At 34.5% G+C, this 12,624-nt stretch overlaps 1 protein-coding gene across 5 annotated transcripts in view; it reads right to left on the reverse strand.

Annotated features, from left to right (window-relative positions):
* The window catches only part of LOC150087015 (microtubule-associated serine/threonine-protein kinase 3-like), a 912,052-nt gene that overhangs the window by 796,675 nt on the left and 102,753 nt on the right, over positions 1 to 12,624 (reverse strand). For all 5 annotated transcript variants that reach the window (XM_090372902.1, XM_090372903.1, XM_090372904.1 and 2 more), the window contains one exon: positions 3,142 to 3,325. In XM_090372902.1, coding sequence (XP_090229028.1) covers positions 3,142 to 3,325 — 184 coding nt within the window. The remainder of the gene's footprint in view (positions 1 to 3,141; positions 3,326 to 12,624) is intronic.

The raw sequence follows: 12,624 nt of genomic DNA on the forward strand, positions 1-12,624 counted from the left end.
ATTGAGCTGAAACCAAAGTTTAGAAGGAATCTTATCAAGAGTTTTCGTTACAGAAGAAAATTTCTGATCACTGTCCTGCACTATGGACAGCTACTAATACTACATAATAGCTACTTATTGCATTCCCAACTTCATATTTAGTAGAACGTAGTATTAGCGTGGTCATCCAACTTATCTCCAAGCCAAGAAATCGACTCTAGATGATTACTGAACGTGGTGATTTAAGACTTCTTCTAAGAGACTTTAAACTGAACATTGAGAAGCTGGTATTATGTCATCAAGCCCATCCCTCGCATTAAAAATTTACAGAAAAATGAACTTGTTACAAAATGTAGTTTTGACTTTTGTTAAATGATTGCCAGATTTTGAAAAGCTAGAATCACTAGTACAGTAATTTCAATATGCTGAATTAAATAAAACTTTTATTGGATTTGAAACAAATGTGCAATTAATCATTACTGTTTTGAATTATATTTTTTTATTATCTTCCTCATTGGGTCATGCAGTTTGGCCCTCTGAAAAATATTTTTATAAGCTAGGACTGGTGGTGGGGTATATTGAGGATACATTTATAAAGTGTGTGGGGGGGGGGGAAACAGTGACTCGAAAAAGTTTAGGAACCACTGATTTGTTGTTGTTATTTGGTTTTTAGGAACAATAGCAACTAAGGCCATATTGCTCCGGGGATATGCGGTGGTCATTCCCTAACCTTTCCGCATCCTCCGTATTTGGTGGTCACGGGCTCAAACCCCGGTCTAATCAAGAAGCATGTGCTATGCACTGCTGCTCCTGCCCACCTGGCTACGGAGGAGCCAAACCATTGATTTAACCCATTCTTACATTACAATAATCACAAGGTAACGACTCATTTAAAGTATTGCAGTGTAACAATGGTTTGAATTGTAGTTATCTCTTAAAGGAAACAATTGTAAAAAGCTTGTTTAAAGTCAATCAACCTTACAAGAATAGCCATTGTTTGTTGATTTGTTGATGAACAAATAAAGTCAGATTATTTAATGAAATAAAAATAGTAAATGTAAGAACAAAACCTGAGTTTATTTCCTTGGGAACATTAAAAACAAACTTAACATATATTCTGCAGTCATGTTAAGCATATTATTTCTGAAAACAAAAATATTATTAAATAACCACTCCACCTAGCTTCTTCTGAGTATGAAAGATCCATTTATCTTCCCAAATTACTGAAATCTTCCTTAGTACCAATACAAATCCCACCTCTTTAATGAGGATTAAGGTTGCCACAATAATCTCAAGAGAAAGTTACAAACAAGTATGTTATGGGTGCTCTATAAATTAATAAATTCAATAATAAGTTAGTGCATCTTTCTGATGTAACCAGAATACATAAGGAAGCATAACACATTAATAACAAAACAATGAAAACAAATATAGTGAAATTTGCCTAAAATACACTATCAAGAATAGGAAAATTTTTTGTTTACCCATTTTCTGTTTCTTAGAAGCATTCACTACTACTGTAGCTATCAGTTAACTCACAGTTACCCAATATATTTACTCACCTTTATCCAGAATATACATTACTGTATATTCTGGATAAAGTTTATTAGGTACACCAACCTAATAAACTTGCCAATTAATTAGGTTAAGATGTGATGACTGAAAAAACCAATGTAAAGACACCCACACACACTCAGGAACCACTCTGAAATGATCAGTGCCTCATATTGTGCATTATTCTACTAGAAGCAACCACTACAGATAAACCTCTTTGGCAATAATGTTCAAGTAAGCAGTGGCATTTAAACACTGATCCACCAAGGTAACAAGAGGATCAAGCTTGTGCCACACCATCACAACCAACCTGCAGTGTTGACAACTGTAATGCCAGATCCATGATTCATGCAGCTATTGCTACATTGGAGCATGTCATCAGCACAGAACAAATGGAAACAGGATCCTTGGACCATTCAACCTTTCCCACTCTGTCTGACGTCAACATTTCAGTGCCCCACCAACACAAAGTTGCTTGAATTTTGCTGAGAAGTGTGGAACCCAGTGAGATTGCCTGCTGTTACACTCCATCCATCCATCCATGGTTTGACACACACTGTATTCCAATATTCCCTTTGCACGTAAAAATTGTATCATGCTGTCATTTCACCAATTGTGGTCCAAATAGTCTGCATGATTCTTTTCATCTTTCGTTGGCTATTTGCATTAACAAGATGTCTACAACCACAGGACTGCCACTGACTAGATGTTTACACAATTTAGATACAATTTGGTTGCCAAATCACCATGGCAACTAAAAAATCTGATGTTAAGTGACTAGCATTTTACAGATCAACCTAGCAGCTATTAGGATGGTGTTCAGAACATTTGTTTTATGACTGTTATGTTTTTTTGGTCCATATCTTGCCAAGGACTGGCATAACCTTTGTCAGAAGTAATCTGAAGAGTAGCCATTAATCACAACCCTTTGCCTCCTACACTTCAGGCTCCTTATGATCTGGCTAGGAATTTTCCCTGTGATTCCAGCTTATACAGTAACCTTACACTTACTTATTTTTTGGCATTTTAATTCACAATTCTAGTAACATTAGGACTAGCTGCAATGCAGATGGCTTCAAACGTATATCAAATGGGGGAAAAAAAATTCTCACTTCATAAGAGTATTCTCTTTAATATAACTTCTAAAAAAAAAAAAAAAATTTTTTTTTTTTAAGCTTGACAATTACACAGGCAGATAGAGAACATACCCATATCCAAGAACCTATGAATTTTCTATAGTTATATAACTCCAAATCAAAAATCAGTGATGCAGATCAAAGGACAAAAACCACATTAAAGGAAATACTAAAATTTACATTGCTGTTTCTGAGTTAGTATGTATAATTTTGGGGCAGGCACACACCTGCTTGTGAATTAAGGTGCTGACAAGTGGATACACAGTAGGAAAAACATCCGAGTAGCATATTAAAACCATTTACAAGCCTTAAAGCTCATAATAAATTTTTTTATATTTCACAAACTGGCAAACTTATGTTTCTGAAATATAATAATGATGCAGAGTTTCATTAATTTGTATTTTAATTTATGGAATTTATTTTAACAATATGCTTATATAAAATCCTTAACACCATTTTTAATTTATATTACCTTGTGTTGTTGAAGTGGCAGACATATGACCCCCAGGAAATGTTGTACAACTTTCACGGCGAAGTTTTACATCCTCTGAAGCTTGCCTCACTAATACTCGAGATTTTCGTGGAAAAAGTGAAACCACATCATCTGTTTCTGATGTTCGAGGAGAAATAGCTGGAGAAGACGAAGTTCTCTCAACCTGTTAGAAAATAAACTATTTGCTTTAATTGAAAATATCGAGTAGACTATTTGCTTTAATTGAATGAGTAACTCTCCCTCTCTCCCGCCCCACCAAAATTTAGTTATATTGACCATCAATTGTAATATGCCCATCTATATGAAAATAAAGTTCTTATTGGGGACAGAGTGTAAGTTCAACAGGCTGAACTGTGGTGGGAGTTGGGGGTGGCAATCTTTCCTGAAGCATACAAAAATATAAGTTCTCAGAATAAAAGTGGAAACATCCTTATATTAGAAAAACATTACATGATATAGCATAAAATACAGGAACTCCTCGACTTATACAAGGGTTGCATTCCACGTAACGTTACGTAAGTTGGATTTTCCCCCATGCTTGTGCAACACTCGCAACTGTGCTCATTGAATTGATTGAATCAAAAAAGAAATGTTCAACGAACATGTCAATAGAATTATTTATTGTATTTATTCATTTTTTTATCTCATGCGCAGGAAAAATTACAAAAGCATGCAATTTAAAAACATTTCAAAATTATAAGAAAAGAGGAGACAGGCATAATGACAGTAACTTTTCAGCATACTTATCAGCTGCTCAACCTTACGAAAGAACATATTAATGGATGACTGAATGGCTTTTTTCTTTTCATCATAGATTTCTTTGTAGCAAGCAAGCATATCATTCACTCCTCTGTTAACTTTTAAGAATCGTTCCCTGTCAGGATCCACCTTCTCAAACATCGCCATTGCCAATGCAATTTCACAAAATGACATTGCCATCTCTCTGGTGATGAAGCGTCTTGACTCCTCGTTTGGTTCATCTTGATCTTCATCGGCATTTTCTTCTTTCACTATCGATGTCTGCAAGTCAATAAGTTGTTTGTTAGATAATTCCTTTTCTTCCTCTAACTCCTCCACTTCTTTGATGCCAAGAGTTAGAGTAACTCTTGGCAACAACCTCCAACTGAAGTAGCTCTGCAACCTTAGCATTAGAAAAGGCACATGATGCAAGAAAGCAAGCTTATATAGCATCAGCCAAAAAAAAAAAAAAAAAACCCGTATTTCACCCATCCACTCACTCCAAATGTTTGTCAAGTTCTGCCTTGAATCTATTTAAGCTATCAACTTCTACAATGACAGAAGTTTGTTCCAGCAATCAACCACCCGCTGGCTAAAGGCAAACTTCCACACATCTATCCTACAACCGTCTTTCCTCAATTTGAATTTATGCTCTCTCAGGGGATTATTTTGAGCAAGAGGAAGAATCCCATCAGCACTGAGCATGCTCAAACCAATCAAGGCTTTATACACCTCAATCAGATCACCTCGCAGGTGCCTAGTCTCCAGACACTGTAATTTGCAAAACTTAAGCCTTTCTTCATAAGAGCAACCCTTTGTTCCATTCACTAATCTTGTTGCCCCTCTCTGTACTCATTCCAACAGCTCTACATCCTTCTTAAAACGAGGCCTCCAGACCTGTATACAGTACTCAAGGTGTGGTCTGATCATTCCCTTATACAAGGTGATAATCACCTTCTTATCCCTGCTAGAAAAATTCCTGTATATCATTGACAAGACATCATGAGCTACTCTTGCAGACCGTCTTCACTGCTCAGAAAACAATCTTATCTGTAACCTCTTCATAGGATTCGTCTTTTTAAAACCCTTCAAGCCTTTTATGTGCCGTGGACATATTTTCTTCCATGCACCATTTAAACAACTTTTAGTAATTTCTTCCTAGGCCTTATTAATGTTTAAGATGGTGAGGTAAAAAATGTAAGATTTCCAAAAGTATTTTTCTCACCGTCTACTGCAGACAATGCCTGAGCAAATGTTGTGCGTAAATAATATGCTTTTAAATTTGAAATAACACACTGATCCATAGATTGGCAGTAGAAATATGACTCTCACATTCGAATTGAAATCATCTAGATGTGTAGGATGTCCAAGAGCATTATCTAATAGAAGCAAAATCTTGAAAGGAACAGCATTGTCTTTACAATATTTTTCAACCTTGGGAATGAAGCAGCATTTAAACTAATCCTCAGAGAGAGATATTGTTATCCATGCTCTCTGCTTCGATCGGAAATGCACGGGTAGGGTGGCTTTATTAATGGCCTTAAATGCACGAGGATTTCCAGAATGGTACACAAGCAGTGATTTTAATCTGTAATCTCCCACTGCATTAGCCCCAAGCAAAAGCGTGGTGCTATCTTTAGAAGCCTTAAAACCTGGCATTGTATTTTCCTCTTTGGCAATGTATGTTCAATCCCGCATTTTTTTCCAATACAGAGCAGTCTCGCCAACGTTAAAAATCTACTGCGTTGAATAGACGCCTTCATCAATGATTTTTTCCAACACATCACAAAATTTCTCTGCATTTGCAGAATCAGCACTGGCGACTTCACCGCATATTGTGGAAACCAGCACGATGCTTGAACCTATTAAACCACCCATTGCTTGGCATGAACTTGGGTTGGGGTTCATTGTACTTATCCATAATATCTTTATAAATACTTGTTGCTTTTGCTTGAATGGTCATTAGACTCAGAGGCACTTGCTTCTGAATCTGATTTTCCATCCATATTATTAACAGCTGTTCCAGCTTCGATATAGCACCTGAACCTGAACGCTGTTTTGTGATCACTGTTGATCTTAAGTGCATTGATCCTTTGACATGTTCTTTTATATGTGCACTGTCCTTTAAAATAGTATTCACCGTTGAAGCAGTGAGACCTAATTCCCTTGCAATAGATGATAAACTTTGTCCTGCTTCGTACTTCTTAATCATTTTCATTTCTAAATCAATTTTGTTTCGTTTCCTAGCCCTGCCAGCACTTGCACTTTTCGTTGGTTGCTTTCCCTTCATCATTGTAATACATGCATACATAGTAATGAAGAGAAGTTTCTGAAAATTTTTTTTATATGATTGAAGATTTCAAGTGAAGGGGAACACATTTCACCATAATAGCGTAAAAACCCACACAATTGCAGTTATCGGTATTATCGCAAATGCAATACGATCGAGTTTACTACTCATTTATAATCAGATGCACTAACAGAAAAGCCCAACAAACCAGAAAGTGCAAATTGTTTTTATTGCTTTTTGTTAGTGACCTCCAGAAACATGCTTTAGAAAAATATCAGAGGCATTCAAAATTGATTCTTATAGCGGAACACATTATAACGATGAAAGTGTGGAGCAATTTCCATTATAAACATGACCTTTTAGAGAGATAAACAGCTTAGTAATACAGCGAAATTTTTAACTTCCAAGGACTTGGAATGAGTTGCAAAAAAAAAAAAAAAAAAAAAAAAGTGTTATTGGATTCACATTACAGTATTTTCACAATACCTCCATTTAATCCTACAGGATGTAAAATATGTTTCCACAATTTTTTTTTTTTAAGTTTGCAGCAGCCGGCAAAAACTTTCATAAAGTCAAATTTCCATAAGTCGAGTATTACTTAAGTCATGGAGTTCCTGTACAGAATATTGCTTGAAACTGGCAATGCAGGCCAACCTCTGTGAATACATAACATTACAAAGGAAATTTTTAAACATATTAAGGGGACATCAGCAGTGCTTTTCTCCGATTATATCAAAAATATCCAGCTTCCCACTAGTAACAAAATTTTTTATTTCACTTCGCAAGTATTCATCAATAAGTCAGAAAGTGAATTTTTATCTGCTGTTATTTTTTTGAGAAAGCCTTTACAGATCATCCAAACAAAGATATAAGTACAACACATGAAAAGTTCTTCAAGAGAGAGAAAGTTCAAAAAATGCCATGAGTAGTAGGGAACGTTAAGAAATTCTGATTTCAATTCTTTCTTCAATGCTCTGTAATATGAATAACAATAAAATGAAAGTTCTGGAAATAAGAATATTGGGATCTAAGAAAAATAGAAATAAAAGTGCAAATAAGTAACTAGGTCCTTGAGTTACCCATGTTATCAATAGAAAATTTTTTGTAAACATTTAGATCTGATTATGGATTTGATAACACAACTATTATATGAAACTGATAAAGCTGTTCTCTATATTAATAATCATTTAAGGTAGCCTTGAATATCTAAGCTGTTATTAGAATAGAAATATTTCTGTTTACTTCTGAAAAATAGTAAACAGATATGTGTTGCTCATACAGATCGTAATGAAAAGGAAATTAAAATCAGTCATGCTACATTTATCTTCTCTTACACACACATACCGATAGCAGTGCAGAAATGATATTCATCAATTAATAAATATTATTTCTGCACACTACTAAGCTAATAAATATACCTCATTTATATAAAATTTCACTTTCTAGCTGTATGATAACTCCAATAAAATGTTCTTCCATTAGACCTCTCCTTACATTCCCCCTTCTGTTTTTTTAATATATATTCCTTTCATTTGCTTGTTTCAGAGTTTAATTTTAAAACAAATGATCAAGCCAAATGTTATTCCCCTTAAGTAATGAGCTTCGAGAATAGAAGTCACATGATGTGAAATATGCTTATTTTAATGCATATATAACATAAATAAGAAAAGCTACAATAAATCTATACACACTTTCAGGTAACAATTCCATACAGGTAAGTACATCGATTTAACTTCAAATTTATAAACTTCTGTATTATAAATTCAGCAATTTATAAATTTGAAACTTTTTTTTTTGCATAGGCATATATCTGACTATATGCAATGGATATATCTGCACATATCTGACTAACTCAATTTATAGCAATGAGATGCTCATGATGCAGCTGAGATATTTCAAATTCTCCAAAAATCTGTCACTCTTGAGAATGAATTGTTATATTTCTGTTAACATAATAAACATAAAAAATAAAATTTATATCAAAGGTGTTTCATAATGATTTGTTTACCAATGTTTATAGGTTTAAAGGTTAAAATTTTTATAGGTTAAAATTTCATATCAAAGGTTGATCATCTTTGATATAAATTTTCTATTTTGAGTATTTACTGAACTTTATCCAAGCACAATACGCATCACATATACACTTACATATGTAGAGTCAAGTTTATTATGTACACAAACCTATTAAGTACACCAAAACAGCTTCAAAACCATTGGAAATAGACTCCACAAGATGCCTAAAGCATTCCACAAGAATGCCTTTCCACAATTACTTCAGATAAAACAATAGCAGATCCATGTGACAAACAGCTTATTCCATCTCAGTCCACACACACTCAATATGACTGAGCAAATCAATAAAGTATGGTAAAGCCATCCTCATACTCAGAAACCACTCCAAAATGATCAGTGCCTCATATTGTACATTATTCTTCCAGAAGCAACAATTCATATTGTGAATTATTCTGCTAGTGAATTATACCTAATAAATACCATTTGAAATGTAATTACAAATACTATTTAGTATAGATCACTGCCAGAATTCCTACAACACTGAACAGGCATTAAATAATATTAATTATAATAATTTGCTTTTTACTTAGTGAAATATCAGTAAAATAATAAGGAGTTTACCTCAATATAGTACGTAGAACACTTCCGTATGATACCCTCCAGAAATTAAAACGGAAAAACCGAAAAAAAAAAAAAAAAAACCGACAACTTACAGGTACGTTAGAGTAAAATATAAATAATTAAATAATGAATCTAACACAATTCAAATCAATTTAAAACAATTAAAAATCAAATTAACGCAATTAAAAGAATCTAACGAAAATATTCAAAACGATTTTCCTTCCTGAAGCTGACAACGCTTTTCGACCGTATGTCGTGATAACAGGAATGAAAATTACCGAATCGGGTTAAACCTGAAACTTAAATAGTGATTATTTGTCTTCGCGCATGCGCGCAAAGGTCCACGCATCGGAGATCAAATATGGCTGCCGAACATTAACAGAATTCTCGTGTAATTTAATTTCAATGGTTTCTGCAATTAATAGTCGCATATAATTACGTTGAACATTAAGTATTTTGGCCTCATTAAATAAAAAAGTATGTTTTTCGTTAATGGCATGAAAGGCTAATTCTGATGCTGCTGAACAAGAAGCACGAACTGAGGCTTCATGTTGATTTACACGAATATTAAGAGAAAATCGCGTCGAACCTTGGTAAGACGAGTCGCAATCACCGCAAGAAATGTATACCAGGTCATTAATTTGTGTTGCGAACGTGGAAAGAACCGAGCGATTGTTCGGTATAGTGTGTAACTTCCGTATTGGCCTAGCTACAATTTTAAATTCGGTATCTTTAAAGAATCTGTTAAGCTGTTTGTGCCACTGTTCTATATATAAGGGACAGAAATAAAGTATTTTTTGTTATTACTATTGTTGATTGGTGTAGTATTTTGTATCCTATCCTTAGCTTGTACCCTAATTCGGTTTATTGTGGTAATGGAATAACCCCTGTTTAAGAATCTGCTAGTTAATATTTGTATTTCTGAGTCCAAAGCAGATTCCGTTGTTGAATATTTATAGGCATTTAGAAATTGATTAAAGATAATCGATCTTTTGTAGGTGAACGGGTGATAGCTATTATAATGTAGAAGCATACCGGTGTTTGTAGGTTTTCGATAGATGCTAAATTGTATTTTATTCGAGTCCCGGGTAAGCGTGAAATTTAGAAAGTTTAATGACTCTGTATCCATATCCTCCCTTTCCAATGTAAATTTGAGTCTAGAATGAATATTATTAAACAAATGTAGAATGTCTTGTATAGTACCACTATCGGTAATAACTAATATCATACGGAAGTGTTCTACGTACTATATTGAGGTAAACTCCTCTCATTATTTGACTAATATTATTATCAACGTAGAACATATTGAGTATTACAGCTCTGATTCATACTATTTAGTGAAATATCAAATGATAGGATTCCTTGACCTAACCTTCTCCTCAGTACATTGCCTCTATAACGAAAATCACTATGATTCCCTGTAATCTGACCTCTCTCTTCCACCTTTCTCTTTGTTTCCATGGATTCCAACTATCACATCCCAATCAACCTGGACATAAGAAATCTAATAACTATGAAATACTTCAACCCACAGTGCTGCCAGGAGGCTGCCTCCTCGATTTCTTGGCACTTGCTTGTTGACTGTGATCTAGACCTTTGCTGTTGACCTCACTTGATGGAATAAGACTGTTTCTGACTATGCAGCCACTAAAATGCTAATAGTCATCTCTCTCACTTGAGGCATGGCGGACTCGTGAGCTGAGGTGACAACGTTGTTCAAAATCAAGCAGTCTTTTCACAGCAAGTGGAAATCCCATGATGATATTGTGGACAGAGTTGCATTCTCCCACTCTAGAGCCATCTTTAATCATTGTAAGGTAGCTTCAATTCAACATCACACAGAATCCACTCTCAAAAGGGATAAACCACTCTACAAAACCAAGAACAGCAATATCAGCCTTAGTCTATGGCTTGAACACATATCCAGGTTCTCTAATCAAACTACTGCCCTCATAATGCCATCACAAATCATTTACAATTATCCGGTTAACCAAGCAACAATTCATTCAAGCTATATAACTCATTCAAGCAACAACTCTTTCCCCTCTCCATGGCACAGATACAAGGTCTGCCCTATCTCCAAAGTCAACCGATTCAGGCTTATTTCTCTGTGCATTAAGTCTCTTAAAGATTTTGGAAAAGGCTGCCTTACTACTAACCATAACAAATCAGATTTTCCCACAAAAGCCAGCCAGTATTCATTATGCAATCCCTGGAAAATCAACCATCACAAACTTAGCAGCAACTGCATTATCCATCCTTCAAGCACTTTAACAAAACGCTGAGATGATTATCATTTACTCAATATCCATGCAGCTTTTCATACAATTTCCATTCCAGCTTTACTTCACCTATTACAGCATTACTACAAAATATGGGGAGACATACTCTGGTTCTTAGGTCCCTTACTCCATGAAAAACACTTATGCTACAAGCCAATAACCACACCTCTCATAAAATCGCTGCAAGTAAGGTCGAGTCAAACCCCCCCCCCCCTTAAACAGAGCTAGTCCACTGGTGTCAATTTTACCACAGTGAAATTAAATGAAGTCAAATTTCTATTCTGGCTATAAAGCTGAATATCTGTAAGAGAAGTGTTTTCTTTGATTTCCCCACTTCAATTTCAGAAATCTCTATTAGTTATCATGCAATCAGCAAAAGTGAACAATCAGCATGCATATTTAAGTCTTTTCTAATTAGTCCCAAGGGAAAAAAGCAGGCATTGCCCTTGCTAATTGAACATATTACTGCAGTTGCTTGACTTTCCCACATGTGTGCTCTGCCACTTACTGAAGCAAATCATGTTACATGGAGCACTGAATGAGGCTTGAAAGGCAGCCACACTGTAGACCATCTGCAAGTAGGAAAAAAAATGCACAACTGTTTCTTGACATAAGAAACATAACTCAAAAAAATCGCGACAATTGTGGTCAATGTATATTGCATCTACTAACAAAATTTTAAGGAAATAAATCTATTGGAAGCTGTATTATAAGTTTCGAACACCACTGTTTATTTTGTCCTTGACTGCAAATGACCATGGCCATTTTCGACTGGCCAGGTGTTTTATTCTGGAAAGATCCTTGGAGTAAAATCAAACACCATTAACCTTTTACTGCACCAAAAGTAATTCATTATGGGAATTTAAATTTTTCTGCTTCTAATAGATGTAAATACTTGCCAATATCCCAAAAGGGAGCATCTGAAGACAATGCAGCTTAGAAGATAGCAAAAGATAAGCAGTAGTTATGGCCATCTGGAAAGCAATTGTTGTGTGAAACAAGACTTTCTTAAGTTATAGTTCCAACAGTAAAACAAAAGAAAAGATAGAGAGTAAATTTATTTTTCAATAAGATATTTATCTTTTTATTGCAGCTCAGAACAGCAAATGCAGACTTCCTAACAGTCATAGCATTGTATAACACTTGACAGTGAATTTTTGCAGCTGGTGTGAAAACTAAAAAAGAATTTTTCCCTTTAAATTTTGTGATTACCTTAAATGCATAACAAGAAAATACTGAAATATTTTCTAACACAAAATATTAACAATATGTATTTTGTAACAATATATTTTTGAAATTTGTACTGTTACAAAATATTTTGTAACAATACAAATTTCAAAAAACAATCCATATTGTTACAAAATACATTATTTTTATTGCTAAAAAATATTTTTAACAATACATTGCACAAAAGGTAAGATCAGTGCAAAGTTTGTTCAATACCAGTTTTTGAAGTTTACGATACAGCTACCAAGAGAAATATTTTCTCGAAATTGTGTTAGATTAAATATACAGGGT

Source organism: Mastigoproctus giganteus, chromosome 4 (genome assembly GCF_048544385.1).
Source record: "Mastigoproctus giganteus isolate SK-2022 chromosome 4, ASM4854438v1, whole genome shotgun sequence".
Lineage (NCBI taxonomy): Eukaryota > Metazoa > Arthropoda > Arachnida > Uropygi > Thelyphonidae > Mastigoproctus > Mastigoproctus giganteus.